Genomic DNA, 19279 nt, shown 5'->3' with positions numbered 1-19279 from the left:
TTCAAAATCAATATTTAAATCAATTAGCCCCTTAAATTTTGAAAATAACAATGAATTTATTCTAAAATTTCATAAACATGCTTTTTCAAGTCCAGTTTATATAGTTAATATAAATATTTACTCTATGAGGATAAACAGTGTAGAATATTGGGAGTTTTTTAATTTGATCCTGATCCTTAAATCTTTTTGAACACTGGGTCCTGAGTCAAAGTCTAATAACTTTTTTTTCAGCTCAACAGTTACTGATGTTTAAGAAAATAATAATAAAAATAACATTTATAAAATGTTGAAATTCTTGCATAGATCAAGTAATGAATTTAAAATGGAACAAGAGCTGTCCGTAAGACAGCGCGCTCGACTTTTTTAGTGCTTGCCTATAATACAAAACATTGACAGTTAAGGGCCATAATTCAAATAAAATCTTTGACAGAATTACCTTCTCCTGGACATGTTTGGGAATCATGATTGTAAACAAGTATTCCAACTTTCAAATTAATATCTCAAACAGTTCAGTCAAAAAGTGGACTGGTACTAAAAACTTAACCAAGATTCTAAGTCGATAAAAGGCCTTAATTTTTAAAACAAATCCTTGACAGAGTTACCTTCTCTTGCGTACAGATGGGGGTAATGATGTGAAATAGCATTAAAAGTTTCAAAGCAATATCTCAAAGGGTTAATGCAATAAGTGGATTTTACCCATATTCAATGTATTTTCTAAGTCAAAAAGGGGCATAATTCTGTCAAAAACCTTGACAGAGTTATGTCCTCTTGTCTGTTGATGAAGGTCGTGATGGTAAACAAGTATGGTCAGTTTCAAAGCAATACCTCCAATGGTTTTGAAATAAAGTGAGGTGGTACAAAAAACTTAACCAAGATTCTAAGTCGATAAAAGGCCTTAATTTTTAAAACAAATCCTTGACAGAGTTACCTTCTCTTGCGTACAGATGGGGTAATGATGTGAAATAGCATTAAAAGTTTCAAAGCAATATCTCAAAGGGTTAAGGCAATAAGTGGATTTTACCCATATTCAATGTATTTTCTAAGTCAAAAAGGGGCATAATTCTGTCAAAAACCTTGACAGAGTTATGTCCTCTTGTCTGTTGATGAAGGTCGTGATGGTAAACAAGTATGGTCAGTTTCAAAGCAATACCTCCAATGGTTTTGAAATAAAGTGAGGTGGTACAAAAAACTTAACCAAGCTCAATACACTTTCTAAGTCAAAAAAGGGCCATAATTCTGTCAAAAACCTTGACAGAGTTATGTACTCTTGTCTGTAGATGGAGGTTATGATGGTGAACAAGTATGGTAAGTTTCAAAGCCATACTTGTAATACTTCTGAAATAAAGTGGGGTGGTACGAAAAACTTAACCAAGGTGTGACGCCAACGCTAACGCTAACGCTAACGCCGACGCCGGGGCGAGTAGGATAGCTCCCCTTTTCATAGAAAAGTCGAGCTAAAAATGTGCAAAACATAGTAAAAAAATATAATATCCTCAGAGTTCAAATGAAAAAAAACAATTTTAGCATGATTTTTAGTCCAGACCTACATCGAATGGCACAAAAGTCTTAAACAAAGAAAAAAAAACAACAATTTCCAGCCCTTTCATGCCAACAATCCTCAGTGAAGTCCCCTTTAAATTTTAAGGGTTTTAAAATATTTCAAACATCATAATGTGTTATCATGTGACTTTTCAGGTTTCCTTTCTGGTTGAATCGTTTCCCGCAGGCGTTGCAGGCATACGGCTTTTCTCCGGTGTGGACTCTCATATGCATCTCCAGATTATACTTGTATGGAAATGATTTCCCACAAACTGTGCATTTATTCTTACCTCCTGAAAAAATAAATGCACATTTAAAGTAGTCTTGCAATCTATATTCATTTATGGTGGAAATTAATTCATTCACAAGTTTCATACTACGTATGTCTTATTATTATTTGCCAATTTCGGGTTGTTTTTTTTTAAGTCACACTTGATGTACTTTAGTAAAGTTCCAACCTCTATGCATTATTTCAGGCTCAAACAAACATCCTAGCCTGGACTGCTACCTCACATGAAAGGACCTAAAGATACTGTTTGTACCAACAATGGTAAAAATGAATGACAATGCGGGAACAATCTCAAATTTCCCTAAACAATTTCTCTCTTACAAAATGAAAAACTTTTTCCCCCCCCTAAAATTATAAAAATTGTGATACTTCTTTACAATGTGGTATAGAAGTAGCCTATTTTACTTCATGAAGTAGCACTCTTAATAAACATGCTTTTTTTATTATAGATAAATGTATATTGATTATAATATAAATACAATATAGGGACATTTTTATCTTTGGAATACAATTAATACACTGCAGCCAGCCCTATGCTAGTAGTTTAAGCAAAAAAAAAAAAATTCTCAGGAAAATCCACAATTAAAATCTAGTTAATAATACACTTTATTTCTATGTAAATATGTATAGCAAATATTTTCCCCAGTTTATGAAAGTGCTTTATGTGTACTTCTTTTAAAAAAAAAATATTTATAGTGCATTTTAAAACATTTAAAAACAGTGCTAAACCCTACAATCAAAACTAGTCTACAAGTTATATAATACATGTCTCTTTCCATTCTACGACATTTTCACAATCTTTATGGTACTTCTTTCAGCAGTATACAATAATGGCGAGTCCACAACTAGCTAAAAATGTACTGTACAAGTTCTAATGAATTTTCACATCTTTTTTTTATTGATTTCAGTTTCTAAAAATTCACAGTCATAAATTTTTCCCCAAACTATATATTTATTCTTAAATGCGTCGCCTCATGCCCCTTCAGTGCTCCTTTCTGTTTAAAGCCCTTTCCACATGTTTTACAGACGAATGGTCTTTCTCCAGTGTGCACTCTAATGTGTCTTTCCAGGAGTCCACGATTAGCAAACACTTTTCTACATAACTGACATGGATATGTCTTCATGCCAGCTGGAACTGCAAATAATAAAAGACAAAAGTTGATAATAATTAAACAACAACACTAAATGTTTCTCTATAAATCTAACTAATTCGTAATAACAAGAGCTGTCAATAGGACAGCATGCTCTACTATTGTTAGTAATCAGCAGTAAAACAAGAGCTGCATTATGTAAAATTTTCTAAGTTCAAAAAAAGGGGTATAATTCTGTCAAAACCCATGTTAAGAGTTATGGGCAATGAACTGTAAATGAAAATAACAAAAGGATTAAATTGATAATAATATAAGAACAACATTAATTTTAATGTTTCTCTATAAATCTAACTTATTCATAATAAAAAACAAGTAGGATAGCATGCTTGACTACTGTCTAAATTCAGTAGTAAAACAAAAGCTGCATAATGAAATATTTTCTATGTTCGTAAAAGGTCCATAATTCTGTCAAAATCTCAAAATCTAGGTTACGGGCCTAAGACAATGACTTCCTATGATACTCTCAAATAATTGGGTTCAGTTTTAACACATTCTCTTCAGTAGTTTTTGAGATACTGACTTGCAAGCAAAAACTTAACTAAAGTAGGACAGCAAGTAGGAATACAATATATGTCCCTATTATTGGAAAAGACAATCTAAAAACAATTGTTATACACATGTATTTATTTGGAGATTTCTTAATCTACTAATACATAATATCTACAACTCATAAAGGTTAGGGAGTAGTATTGCTGGATTTACATTACACCAACATAATAAATAGGTCACAAAGCGACTTTCCAGCTGAACAGGTGGAGGAAGACCTCAGGTGCCCCTCTGTGCATTATTTCAGGCACGAACGGGACCCCCAGTAGTTCAAACTCTGGTGTTTAGTAAGCTACTGACAATATGAAAGAATTCAAAGTCCCTGAAGGGATTCCAACCTACAGCGTAAGAATCAAGTTGACGGCCACTGACGCATCTCTGTACGTCATTTAGCTACTGCAAGGAAGTGTTGTAATTTCTACATTACAAAGGAAGACATTAAATATTCATTTATTTATTTATATAATGAATTTACTTATTCAATTTTTTAATTGCACATTAAACAAAAAATAAATAAAGTACCAAATTAAAAAAAAAATTTCAACTATTCTGTAAGAAAAACTATTCTTTAGTTCAATCGAGCAATGTTGGGTGTTGTTTTTTTTGTTGTTGTTGTTTTTATGAGGTTCTTTTTTTTGTAATTTGTTAAATGTTAATTCACTTTTATGTTCGTTCTATTGTTTGTTTTTTGTGAGGTTTTTGTTTGGCATTTTTAAAATGAAAATTTATTGTTACAGACATTCTGAAAAGTGCCGGTACAACGAACCTAACCGGTAATTTTATAAAAATTACCTTTGGACTGGGAAAAATTCCCTCAGAGCCAGTCCGACTATCCAGTAACAATCTTAAGATTTTACATTCAACTGATTTTACATGAACAATCTTCAAGATAATATTTCGAATTAAAATATTAACAGTAATTATCAGTATTATGTATTTCAAATCAATAATTTTCAAAAATAAATTTGCAATTACAAAGTCATTGGGATAGATTATCATTAAAAAATTTAGTTGTAATATCCCTATTACAGTAGGGCATGTGAACAAAAACTTATTTCTGCTTGGAAAATTACTAGTTTTCGAGACTACAAGAAATGAGTGTTTAACACTATTTTGAAGGTAAAATATTGACAGTGTCTTTATTCCAATTTTCGTTCGGTCCTGGGAAAACTGATTCGATCCACTGATTCTTCCAAGATTGCTGGACCGAATGTCCAGTAATGTCAAAATACTTTTCTGAATGTCTGTTGTTATATATTATCACAAATGCAGCCTCTTTTAATCATATCGCCTAATTTCAACATTATTTCAAACGTGAAAAATGTTTATTAAATGTGTGGCTTCTCAGGTTGCCTTTCACAGTAAAACATTTGTTGCATATGTCACAAACAAATGGTTTTTCTCCCGTATGCGTTCTCCTATGTCTTCTGGCATCTGTGCGGTCCCTGAACAATTTACCGCAGTAGTCACATGGTATAGCCACGCCTTTCTTCAATTTTGGCTTGCACTTGTCTGAAATAGTAATAAAAAGCAATGTTTTAATGACATACTACAGCAAAAAAGTTATTATGACATACAACTTATCAGTCACCAAATAGATCTTTTAATTACGGTCATAATTACTGATTATCTTTCCCTTGACCATTATCATGCAAAGGTTCTAGCTAGGACTTTCTGAAAGCATGTTGCAAAAAGATTTAATAGGCAATTGGCTTAAATAAGTATATCATCAGAGTCTATGCATCTCTTAGCTTCTGCAGGTGAGGTGGTTTTGACCCCTGATGTTGCTCTAGTGATTTTGTTTGTAACTACCAAGGTAAGCCAAAATCATCTTTCCTGTTTTGGCGCCATATGACCTAAATTGTGTTGGTGTGCTGTAAAACCTAACAAAACATATCATCAAAAGAATACCGTAATTCAAAATATTGAAATAATTATATATGAATAATTAACCCTTAAAGTATTGAAATAATTATATATGATTTCTTTGACCCCTTTTTAACACACTTTATTGATATTACTTGAAGCTTATTTAATACTAGCTTGTAAGAGAATAAATAAGTTGTGCATATTTTTATCATGTATACTCATCATTAGGCAGACTAATTTTAGAAGTAAAGACACCATTTCTTTTTTCATCATGTTCACCCCCGTCCCCCATCATGTTCACCCCCGTCCCCAACCTCTTAAAACCCATTTAAACAACTTGTAAATCAATTATTCTCTTCTGATAGAAATCTGTTAGAATGCAGTTATAAAAATTAAAACAATTGAAGCAAATGAAATCAAAAGACTTTATTGCGGGAAAAAATATTTAAAAACAAGAACGTGTTTGTTAAACACAAATGCCCCCAGCTCCGATTCTTGTCAGTAGCAATACAGTGTATTTCAAAAAATGTTTACCCATTCACTCAGTTATGGACAGAAACATTGCCAAAAAATTGTAAACACAAGTTATATAGCTTGACAGAGTCATGGCATTTTGTAATTGTGAAATATATAAGTTGCCAAGTCATTGCTATGACTTGTGAAGTGATAAATATTCAACTTTATCAAATATATATAAATGTAAGAAATCTATACTTGGCACCCTTGACCTTGACCCACTGACACCTATAGAATATCATGCAAGTTATCTTCCTACCAAATATGAAATACACCTGTCAATAAATAAAGGCTGTATGGGCAAAAATGTTAAAATTTATTTTCTAAACCAGTGACCTTGACTTTGACCCTAGAGACCACTTACTCCACAAAAAATTAGAGGACCATTAAAGGTATCCACCTACCAAATATGCAAGATATCATTAAATAAATTAAGCAATTAAGAGAAATTTACGATAAATCCAACTTGCCGGAATAGGTTAACCAGACAAGGCCCTATTTTCAAAGTGAAAAAAGGGAAATAACTGGGAAATATGGATGACACAGTTATATAACTTGGCAATATCATGTACTTTGTATTGATAAGTAAGTGTGGAAATTATGAAGCCATTAGTATAGATAGAACTTAAGATATTTCCAACTTGCCGTTTTAGGTTAACCATTATTCATTTTCTAAGTGCTGAAAAGGGCAATAACTTGGTAAATATGAAAGCCATAGTTATGTAACTTGACCAGATCATGTACTTTGTATTGATTAGTAAGTGTGTAAACTAAGAAGCCATTGGTACAGGTAGAACTTAAGAAAAATCCAACTTAAAGAGGTTAACCTCGTACTGACAGACGGACGGACGGTTCAATTACTATATGCCCGGGGGCATAAATAAACTTCATCTATTATAGATACAGTAAATTTATACAGTTTCAAGTAGGATAATTTCTGCCTGAAATTTAGCTGATTAAAGTATCTTTCGTACACTAAAAACTTTTTTTTCGTCATTAAAAATCAACTCACTTTGTGGAACAGAGAGTATATTAATTAAATCATTCAAAGCCTTTTAGAAATTATTATAAGAAGATATCATTTACACTAATAAGTCCAGTTATTTTGTTTTCAGTAATGATCGACCATATTCAAACAGTCATAGACTTCCATCACGTCCAGAGTCAAATATTTTTTGAAGTTTTTCTGTATGAATTAATCGGTTTTCAGCTTTTATAGTCGAAAAATTTTGATCCAACTGTAACACAAAAAACACTTTACTGTTACACAGACAGCCAGGCAAGCCGGCAGGCTCGTCGGTGCCGTCTGACCAAGCTCTATAGTGTTAGCAGTGACTTGCATCAAAATTCATGCAAGGTAAATATCCAAATTAACCGTCCAAATGTGGAACCTGGACCAGTCCATTTAAGAAATTCAGCACTTTATGTTTTGTTTTTTTCACGTACATGTATTTCACAATATCAATCATCAAACAAATTCAGATTTGCGTGAACAACTTTGTGTCCGTCTAAATGGGCTTTCTGGTTAAATGCCTTCGGACATATTGGACACTTAAACGGTCTCTCTCCGGTGTGAATTCTCAGATGTTTCTCTAATAGTGACTTGAAATTGAATGTTTTGCCGCAGAAGTTGCAGCTCCAGGGCACTCTTCCGGATAAATTCTTCCTCCTTCCTCTTGCATGCTCACTATGAGATCTGGGAATGTCTGCAAGATTATAAAAAAAAATATTTAATATAATTTAACATATAAATGTCTGAAGAATTTATTCTTAAAAATTTTTTATATTCTTGATCTTTTTTTATTTATCAATTTTGTTTCTAATGGGCTCATGATGGTCAAAACATAACTATTCTCTTTGGAGATGATCTAAATATAATCTATAATATTCAAATGTTTCTAAGCAAGCCTAAGGGAGAAACAATTAAGATTTCAAAAAAAGTAAGTAAAAGCAATACAAGCTCTATGTTTTATTAGAGGAATTGTATCTGAACAATATACAAAGATGGCTAGGAGCATTCTGACAATACACTTAAAGTACATACTACTATTTATACAAAGCATATAGCATAATAGACCGATATTTTAGCATAATAGACTTATATTTTAGCATAACACACCAATTTTTTAGCATAATAAACTGATCTTTTAGTATCATAGACTGTTATACTAATTGGTAATGTGGCCTATTATAAAGTCATGAATTAGTCTATACAAATTTAATATTAGGATAACCTGATGAAGGGTATATAAGTACCCGAAACCGGTAGTTTAAATAAATATAGAAACCGACCTGGTGTTTTGATGTATTGATCTCCCCTCCCAAGCTTTTAATTTATTGTAAATCTAATATTAGTTTGATTCGAAGAACAAAAATAAATCCTTATGATAACTTTAAGTATTGAGTTAAATAATAACTGTTGTTTGGAAAACATTTGTTACACATTCCTTTCTGTTTTATTTATACAAAATGTAAATTATTCCTTTTTGTTTTCATCATTGTATAAACAACACTTCCTCATACATATATACAGATATTTCTTTGTTTTGTTTTGTCTGTTTATCATTATACAGATATACATAAATAAGTGAGGTTTCTAATGTGATGAAATCCTATGACACAGCAAACTCCTTTTCTGTTTAAATCCTTTCCCACACACCTCACAGTGAAATGGCGTCTCCCCTGTATGTAATAAAACATGTCTGTCCAGTTTAGACTTATACGGGAACGCCTTCTCACAATACTGACATTGGAATCTGGATCCCTGACCAGTGGTCATCCCCGATTTCATCCTAACAGGTTGAATGGAAGCCTCGTTACCGTCTAGCAATGACCGGGCATTGGGATTTGAAGTGTAGAATCTGTTTGTCCTGGTCTGTCCGTAAGTCTGTATTTTCTCTGGTTCACCATCTTGCGTGCTCGTTATATGATGTCCCCTTTCATGAGAAACTGAAATAGTAATAAATTATATTGGTAACAATCCATTAGACTAAAATTGTGTACTAAATAAGATTTCAAATTATCTTACTCTCTTAAACTAACAAACAATATTTGTAATGAAAAATAACACAATAAAGAAAATAACTAAGACTAATAGTGTTAAGTTGCTACTCTTTTATTCAGAACTAGTAATATTACAACTGTTTATTCAATTCAAACTGCACAAAAAAATTGACTCAATTCAAATATATATTTGCATATATGCTGAAAGGTCCTGCAGATATGTATTATATAGAAAGGGAATAAAAAACAATCCATTAACCACTTCCATTTACAACCACATCTATTTATCACATTCATTTACCACATCTTTTTACAACCACATCTATTAACCGCATTCATTTACCACATACCACATCCATTTGCCACATTCATTTACCACAGTCATACAGAATGTATTTTTAGCTTCTAATCTAATTAATAAAAATACAACAGCATTTGTTAGCAATTTAACATTCTTGCTTAAAATAGAGTATCTAGCTAGTTGGAAAATAAGATATCAAAATATTTGTATTCACAACACAATGAATTTATGATGCATTTTTTATTAACAAGGTCATTAAAAAATCTTAGGATCAGCATTTCATAAAGCAGTTACATAGAGACCAGAAACGGCACTTTTTTTTTTTTTGGCCTCACATAAAGAAAATCATGTAAATTGTTGACCAATCACTCTTATGGAACTGCTACAACTCACAAAAAAATAACACATCGTTCTCCATGTTACCCCATCAAGTCCTCAGACTTGAGGTGCGTCACCATGCGTACACGTCTATGACTTCACAACAGTTATCATAACAAAGTGATATAACTTGCAGACCAATCACTCCCATGAAACTGCTACCGCTCACAGAGAAAATATAACTCATCGTTCTCCGAGTTACTCCATAAAGTCCTCAGACTTATAGTCCGTCACCATATGTACACTTCCATGACTGACACAACAGTGACCGTAACAAAATCATGTAACTTTCAGACCAATCACTCTTATGAAACTGCTACAGTTTACAGAAAATAACTTATCGACCTCCAAAGTTACTTCATCAAGTCCTCAGACTTATAGTGAGTCATCATATGTACACGTTGGTGACTTTTCTGGGTAAACCCTTTCTTACAAATTTTACATACAAACGGTTTCTCCTTAGTATGACTTCTCACATGTATATCCAACAACGATTTATAGTTAAATCCCTTCGGACAATATGGACAAATCAGAATCTGTTTATCTTTTTGTCTTTGTCTGTCCTGATAGCCTGAAATACAAAAAATATAATCAGTACTTTAAATATATTTCCTTGTACATAAATTCAACAAGTATGAAATTTAGAAACTAAATGGTGTGGCCAATAATATTATGTCAGTTTGCAAATACCGAAAGAGGAATTAAGAACGGCGAGTGTTTTTGCTGCGAAATATATCACACTTCCGGCCTTCTTTGTTTATATAAGTGAAATCTCCGATAGTGTTAGAATTTATTATATAGTGTTTCTTTTACACGCCTGTCTATTAACATAAAATGTCTGTTTGGTATGTTTACGTCTTATCCTTTGTTATTTATCATATCAACTGATGAAACATATTAAAGCGAAACAAGTTTTTGATAAATTGTGATTTTTTTTGTTGTTTATTTTTTTCTGATGTTTCCTTGAGCAAGAAACATTACATTCATTGTTCAGAACTGGTTGGTTCCCCAGAGTGTTTCTAATACAAGGTAATAGCTATCTATACAATAGAATTAAAGTAAATTCTGTATAAACTTAATCTTTATGAACAAAATCAAATTTCTGAAGACATAATGAACAACTATCAATACATAGCATTACTTAGAGGCATTCATTATAAAAAAAAACAGAATTTTATAAGTACCTTTCAAACATTTATTTTTTACAATTTCAAAGTTTACAACTGAAAACAGATTTTCTATAAATAGATGCAATTATTTTGGCATCACATGCAATTATATTAAATATTCTTTTCATAGTGGTATGCATAAAATAAGAATAAGTTCACAAAATATAAGTTTAAACTTGTGTTCCTAATCTTTCAATAAAATATAGATTGTAAAATTCTCTAAAACAGTTACACACAAACTTTCATCTTGATTCATAGTGTTATCACATTGGAACCCCATTCACACACTTATTTTCAACTCAATTCACAGAGTATTTTCACATTGGAACCCGATACACACATTAAATTTCAACTCAATTCACAGAATATTTTAACATTGGAATCCCATACACACATTTATTTTCAACTCAATTCACATATTTTCACATACAAACCTGATACACACATCAATTTTCAAAACTCAATTCACAGAATATTTTCACAGTCGAAAACTGAAACACACATTTATTGTTAATTCAATTCACAGAGTACTTTCACAATGGAATCTGCACATGAACAATCTGATGGGATTTCAAATGATGGTTCTGAATGAACGATTTACCACATGTACTACACTTAAACGGCCTTTCCTTTGTATGCGTTCTTTCATGATTCTCCAGCGAAGATTTAAAATAAAAAACTTTCCCACAATGAGCGCAAGACAACGCGTTCCGTTTCCCACTTTTTCCGCCATGACTTTGGCTTTCTTCGTTGTACAGAGTTGTTTGTCCTTCACTGTACTCTCCGAAAGGCATATCTAAAATGAAAAATAGTTTAATAGTTAAATTAAATAATTTCGTTATAAATTTTCATAACCCTACACCTACAAAAAATAAATTTCTAGACAAGGCTTAATAATTATTACACAACATTATCATTGTGTATCAGTGTCATTTATTACAAACAAAAATAGCAGGAGCTAGTATACGACCTCTATGCAGTTAACTCCTTTACTCAACACTGTTTAATAAATACAGAACAGTATGTGGAATAGAAGGATGGTCTTTGATGACAGGTGAACTCTTTCTGCAGGTTATATTTACACAGTTTATAAAGACATAGAACAGTATATGAAATAGAATGGTGGTCTTTGAATACAGGTGAACTTTTACAGCAGAGACTTCTAAAATTAAGTTTAAACTAGAAAATGACCTCAAATGACAAGATATGGTGTCTGTACGTAAACACTTTCCCTGTGGCCTTTGTCCACAGGTAGTGTTCTGCAAAGGTTTCACTGTATATATTGTATGTAACTTCATTTATACATTCATCACATATTTTATTCACTAAAATTCTACAAAGACAAGAATTAAGATTACATGCAACAGCAACTATTTACATTTTAAATGTTGTAAAATTGATACATAAAAATATTCAAGCATTTCAAAAATGGCAAAAATATATTATGTATGTAATAACTATGGATGCTTTACTGATGTGCTGCATCAACAAAAATTCCAGGATTGACCCTGACACCCTTACATTCAATGTTCTCAAACTAATATTTTTAGGAAGAAAAGTTTTTGTCACTAGCACTCCATCACCAAGAGTCAATGTATTTCAAAACAATAGTAAACTCCACTAATAACAATATACCGATCATGATATTCAGTATATTTAACAATGCTGTTGTTGCAGTCCCAACTCTTGTTTCCAAAACTGGTGCATTTCGGCTATAACGATTTTCGGATCACACAAAATATATTTGGCGGTCCCCTGTGTATCATTCATTTTTAGCAGAGTTTACTGTATCTTGATTTTCATTTCCAGTGTCAAACATAATTTTTTGAACTGTAGGTCCTTACATGTGATGTATTTTGCTCTTTTGTAAATGTCCATTGTTAGTTCAAAGGGTTGAACATCGTTATTCTTAATTGGGGTTGAATGGTTTAAAACTAAGAATTTGGTCGGACTGCACAGATGTTCCAGCTAACCAGGCTTTGAACCTTTTACATATGGCGTCTTTCTTTTTTTTTCTGTATTATATCAGCTTCCGGATAGTAAACAATATACCCATTTTATTATCAGCTTCCAGAAAGTAAACGATAAACCCCTTTTATATGCCAAAATTTTGTAAATGAGTGATCTTGTGTGCTTTAAGATTGCTTTTCCGGTTGAACGCCTTTCCACACATGTCACATGTGAAGGCCTTTTCTCCAGTATGTATGACAATGTGTATATCTAGTTGGGATTTGAACGCAAACTTTTTCCCACAGTAAATACAGGACAACGAGTCTTTTCCGCTGGCCACGTTTGTAATGTCTTCATCTGAAAAAAAGTGTATAAAAGCAACTTTAAATTACAGTTAGCATATTTAAGGGAGTCTACAGCGTAGATGTTAATATTAGTAATACATAGTTAACTTATCAACCCACTTATGCTAGCTAATATTGCTATGGTTACTCTTTTTCTTATTCACGTAAAGTTAAAGTAATGTAGCATATTAAAGAGTACATGGCAAATTTGTGAACTTTTGATACTATAAAATGATGCAAGATGAAGCCAAACGAAATGTTATCGACATCTCAGTTTTATTTCGAAAATTTATTCCTGGATTACTTTTCACAATTTGTTTCTATCGTCTACAGTATATTTAAATTAAAGCACAATAGTGGCAAAGGTTTTTTGTATAATACACAAAATTTACTGTTTCAGGAGTCATATTAGGTCACTTAGATTGTCTTCAAAAGCATTAATTTACAGTAACACCATCCAATGTTTTTAAGTTTTATAATGGGAGAAATAACAAATACATATGCCCATCCTTGTGTAATATCCAGAATCATCTCAAGTGGTCAATACGTATTGTCCTCCATAAATCCCCTTGCATGAGGTGATTATCATATTATACATGTTCTTTTATCAATCAGTAAGACAGAGTGCTTGACTATTTTATGTTGCTTAATAGAAAAACACGAGCCTGGATAATGTGAAATTTTAATGTTAAAAAAAAAGTGCAATAATTTTTATCAAAATCCATGTTAGATATATGGGCCTTGTTCCATGGCCTATTACGGTCTTAAATAAGTGTGCAAAGTTACAACCCATTTCACTTCAGTAGTTTTGGTGATATCAACTGGCATGCAAAAACTTAACAAAAGTATGGCACTGACACGGTCACCTGGTTGCCTACAAAAGCTCTCCCTTATTCTCCGAATAGTGAAGCTAAAATGTTCAAAGATAGTTAAGAAATATACTTTGAAATAAATTGAAAATCGTATTTTTATGCTTTTCTTAGCCCGATTTAAGTGAAAAGCGTTTAAACGCTTTTCATTTTGAGTCATTTTTTACAATTCGAATAATTATTCTGTAAAAACGAAGTGCACAAATGAGCTTTAATTTTGCACAAAGATCTAAACCTACATCAAATGATACATTTATCTGGAAAAAATATTTTCAGTCCCATAATGTCAAAAAACCTCAGTGGAGTCCCTTTAAACTAAGAATTTGGTCGGACTGCACAGATGTTCCAGCTAACCACGCTTTGAACCTTTTACATATGGCTTCTTTTTTTTTTTCTGTATTATATATCAGCTTCCGGATAGTAAACAATACAGTCATTTTATTATCAGCTTCCAGAAAGTAAACGATAAACCCCTTTTATATGCCAAAATTTTGTAAATGAGTAATCTTGTGTGCTTTAAGATTGCTTTTCCGGTTGAACGCCTTTCCACAAACATCACAAGTGAAGGCCTTCTCTCCAGTATGTATGACAATGTGTGTATCTAGTTTGGATTTGAACGCAAACTTTTTCCCACAGTAAATACAGAACAAGGAGTCTTTGCTGCTGACCGTGTTTGTAAGGTCTTCATCTGAAAAAAAGTGTATAAAAGCAGCTTTAAATGACTGTAAGCATATTTAAGGAAAGTCTACAGTACAGAAATTCCAATATTAGTAATACATAGTTAACTTATCAACCCACTTATGCTAGCTACATTGCTATGATTATTCTTTTTCTAATTCATGTAAAGTTTAAGTAATGTAGCATATTAAAGAGTACATGGCAAATTTGTGAACTTTTGATACTATAAAATGATGCAAGATGAAGCCAAACGAAATGTTATCGACATCTCAGTTTTATTTCGAAAATTTATTCCTGGATTACTTTTCACAATTTGTTTCTATCGTCTACAGTATATTTAAATTAAAACACAATACTGGCAAAGTTTTTTGTATAATACACACAATTTTCTGTTTCAGGAGTCATATTAGGTCACTTAGATTGTCTTCAACAGCATTAATTTACAGTAACACCATCCAATGTTTTTAAGTTTTATAATGGGAGAAATAACAAATATGCCCATCCTTGTGTAATATCCAGAATCATCGGTCAATACCTATTGTCCTTCATAAATCCATTTGCATGAGGTGATTATCATATTATACAGTCATGTTCTTTTATCAATCGGTAAGACGATAAGATAGAATGCTCAACTATTCTATGTTGCTTGACAGTATAACAAGAGTCTGGATAATGTGAAATTATTATGTTAAAAAAAAAGTGCAATAATTTTTATCAAAATCCATGTTAGAGTTATGGGCCTTGTTCCATGACTTCCTTTTACGCTCTCAAGTAAGTGTGCACAGTTTCAGTAGTTTTGGAGATAACAACTTGCACATAAAATCTTAACAAAATTATGACACTGACACCGAAGCCTGGTTGAGTATAATAACTCTCACTTTTTTCTAATAGTGAATTTTCCACTTTCTCTCTCAAACTAGCAGGGTGTCAATATGTATCAACTTATGAGCCTGCATGTTAGATTTCCTGTTGAATGATTTTCCACAAATGTCACACGAGAATGCTTTCTCTCCAGTGTGTATCACAATGTGCCGTTCATATTTGGATTTGAAATCAAAGCTTTTTCCACAGCATGGGCATATATAAACTTGTTTCTTTTTTCCATCCATGTCGGCTGAAATAAGAAATTGATGTAATTAAATCCAAATAATAACATCGATATATCATTTAACCTTTTTTCCTGCTTAATATCTTAAAAGTCTTGTCCGTCTCTTTAAATCAGAACAAAATGCAAACGTATTTTTTATGGAAAATTTCTAAATAAGTACTCACTAAATAGCCAACAGTGCATGAGGCATGATCCGAGACAGCAGGGATGTGCCAGCTGATCTTGGTCTGTCCTGGTTAAATGGGTGGAATCATACACAGTTGCCGTTTAAGCAAGCTAAGAGTAAATTGTTCAAATGCTTAAAAGTAAAATCTGTAAATATACATCTTCCAAAGAGAAGCAACATAATCATCTATTATTTCAATTATTAAGCATGAAAACATGTCCACTGAGAGTGGAATTTACGATAAAGTCAAATGCAATATGACTATGCTTAGTGAAAACTTAAGTTCAAATTTTTTTTGATATCTTTAATTAGAACAACATCACTTTCAAATATAACATACACTCTTCAAATTACTTTAAGCAGCATGCCTTCAGATGAGCCAAAATATTTCAAGAAAATCAAATTTTGGGAAAATATACCAAGATTTAAAGAAAAGCATAAAGATTCAAGTAATATTTTAACTGTTATGTGTGATTAATGACTGATTTTGCAGGATTTATAACCATATTTCTATTGCGTGACAAATGCAGTATGCACTACTTTTGCACATTTTGAAAAGTTGAAAAGTTGTCTATTTCTTCTCAAATATGAAAGTCATTCAAAAACTTAACTTTGCACTTCTGTTACTTATTGCACTTCCACTATTCATTAAAATATCACTTGTATTAATTTCATCAAATATTAGAGTTTAAAACACTCGTAACACCAAGTCTCACAAATTTTAAGTCCTGATCACTGATTTCAGACATTAGAAATTTATGCACTTTCACCACAGCCGTCGTTTTTTGTTTTTTTTATAACCCTAATATAGAATTACTCCGACTTTACATTAGCAATGTGATGTTGGAACATGTGATTTTTTAACGTCCATCGTCGGGTAAAGCCTTTTCCGCAGAAATCACACTTGAACGGACGTTCCCCGGTGTGAGTGACAGTGTGTTCGTCCAACCTCGACTGCCATTCAAACATTTTTCCGCAATATTTACAGACTAGCGGCGATTTTTCCGATGACCTGATACGAGGCTTGTAGTTATCGGACAAAGACTTTAGCATGCTATCTGATGGCCCTGAAATCAGAAAATTTTAGAAATACAGAATAACTTTACAAAAATGTAAAATCAAAAATAAATTTCTATCTAGTATATCATATATAATTATTGAACAAATCTTACCGCAAGTATTTTTCTGTAACTTTTATTACAAATAAAACCCATTTCTATATACGAATTTCTACAAGCGTAATAAAGATCGACTATACAGGTAGTTATATCCAGTTGATATTATGTTTCACCATTATATTCTAATACATTGTTTACAACTTTTAACAAGAGAACAAGTCATTTTTTTCTCGATAGGTTTACTAGAATTTTATTCTATAATTATGTACTTATTACAAAATTACTGCATAATAAACTTCACAGTCTTGCTTAGGCAAGGTCCATCGACTAAACTCAGGTGACTATTTGTGCCTGAAATAATGCACAAATGGGCACCTGAAATCTTCCGTCCACCAGTTAAGCTGGAATTTAGTCACTATGACTTACAATACAGTGTAACTGTGAATTAAATCCCAACAAACATTGGCTCAAAATAACAGCCAAAAAAGGGACAAATACTCAGTATAAAATAAACACATATAAAGTTATCAACTTTCATTGATTTTTTGTCAATGGATGCAGGGTTTTCAGTACTAATACATTGGCAATAATTTCATTCAATGCTATTAAAATCAGTATTATTTTTCAGCCTATAGATTAAAATATTCCCATGACTCTTGAACGAATCTTTTTTTTTTTTTATTGGCACACCTGTTGTCTCAGATAAAAATGAAAACCCTGTGGATGTCATTGAATGTCTTTTGTAACAGTAGCCTACAACAATCATCTTTCACGAACATACAAGTCAATAATGCTGGAAATACACGTCGTACATTGATCCTTACAGCACGATCACCGTTCACTATCATTTATTTTTGTGATCATACGTGTAAATGTGTAATTATATGAGACTTAAGGTTATTTTTCTGATTAAATCCTTTCCCGCAGTGTCGGCACACAAACGGTTTCTCCCCCGTGTGGGTTCGTAGGTGCCTCTGAAGCTTAGAATGGTACAAAAATTCCTTTCCACAGAACATACACAGTTGCTTCCCTTTGAAATCCCCTTCTGAAGCTTGTCCTGTCCCAGGTTTATATTTGTCAGGTGTTCCAGTATTATATATGTCCGTGACAGCAGTTTCTGAAAGGATAGAAAAAATATTTTTTGTTACGTTGAATCCGGTACAAATAATTATTAACATTCATTTTAATATTGAGCATACAACATTTCATACTTTGTCAATATAAAGGGTAGCATAATATTGGTTGAATAGATGTCAGCAATCAAAGGGTCTGAAACATTGCAGGCGTATATTAACAATACACTTTGTAAACTTGTCTTTATGTACATAAATGTAATTAACCTTAAGAAACAAATGTCTTTATGTGCATAATCAACTTGAATAAATAAAGAAAGCATTATATGACATCAATGTTTATTTCTAAACCATTAAAAAACACTTACAACTTTTAATTTTGAGTGTTAATTTCATTCCATTAAGTCTCTCTTAACAAAAAACAAGTACTACTGAACAAAATTTGTTTTTGTAGGTCTCTTCTTAAGTAAGCAAATACCACTGAATAAATTGTGTACAATTGTCCAAGTATATTATTCAAAACCTACGAAACAAATCTGTCATTGTCATTTGAAAATAATGTATTAGAAGTTCATCAAATGGCATCGTGTCACAGAAAACCTAGTTATTTTTAAGAGCATAAATTAGCCTTGTCATATACAATAGCATTTCTCTCATCCATAATAATAGCAATAGCTGTAGGTAGGGCAGTGTGATCAGTACAATGGCTATTCTTTGCATAGTCTCTAAAGCTAAAAATTTCCCCTTTGAAAGGCTTCTATAATGTATAACATTTTGGTTTATCATCTTTGCATAGGACAACAGTATTCTTAAGTATGTATTAAATGCTGCTTTGACAAATGTGTAACAAGTCTTTCATTTAGTCTACATATGTAAAAACACAATTTTTCCTTCACATTTTTGAACCGAATTATCTTATTTTGATTGCTATAACATATCCACTTCTTTCAGTACAAATTTATGTATTTTTCTATCCATCCAATTAATAATCCACAACTTAAATGTCAAACTTTCCTTCCTCTTTTAAATGAAGGATTTGATGGGTTTTCAGGTTGGCTTTTGTTGTGAAACTTCGAGGACATTTGTCACAGCTGTACGGCCTCTCTCCAGTATGTATTCTCATATGTCTCTCTAAATGTGACGACCAGGAGAACGACTTCCAACAGAATTTGCATTCATATTTGCTCTCTGAAAACACATAAAATGCAACAA

General features: G+C 32.1%; 1 protein-coding gene across 27 annotated transcripts in view; it reads right to left on the bottom strand.

Annotated features, from left to right (window-relative positions):
• The window catches only part of LOC132745172 (zinc finger protein 500-like), a 99964-nt gene that overhangs the window by 41068 nt on the left and 39617 nt on the right, over positions 1 to 19279 (bottom strand). The window contains exon 5 of one of the 27 annotated variants that reach the window (XM_060734291.1): positions 2417 to 2963. The exons of 15 other annotated variants lie outside the window; for them this stretch is intronic. In XM_060734291.1, the coding sequence (XP_060590274.1) occupies positions 2773 to 2963 (191 nt within the window). In that variant the 3' untranslated portion in view covers positions 2417 to 2772. Of the gene's footprint in view, positions 1 to 2416; positions 2964 to 4792; positions 5038 to 6787; positions 7617 to 8491; positions 8860 to 9927; positions 10164 to 11279; positions 11558 to 12841; positions 13069 to 13556; positions 14613 to 15498; positions 15717 to 16674; positions 16944 to 17839; positions 18112 to 18696; positions 19256 to 19279 lie in introns of those variants that run through there. 11 more of the 27 variants (XM_060734239.1, XM_060734137.1, XM_060734066.1 and 8 more) reach the window with 11 other exon arrangements.

The sequence above is a fragment of the Ruditapes philippinarum genome, unplaced genomic scaffold (assembly GCF_026571515.1).
Source record: "Ruditapes philippinarum isolate M1 unplaced genomic scaffold, ASM2657151v2 ctg410_1_1_1_1, whole genome shotgun sequence".
NCBI lineage: Eukaryota > Metazoa > Mollusca > Bivalvia > Venerida > Veneridae > Ruditapes > Ruditapes philippinarum.
This window is presented reverse-complemented; position numbering and strand designations above follow the sequence as displayed.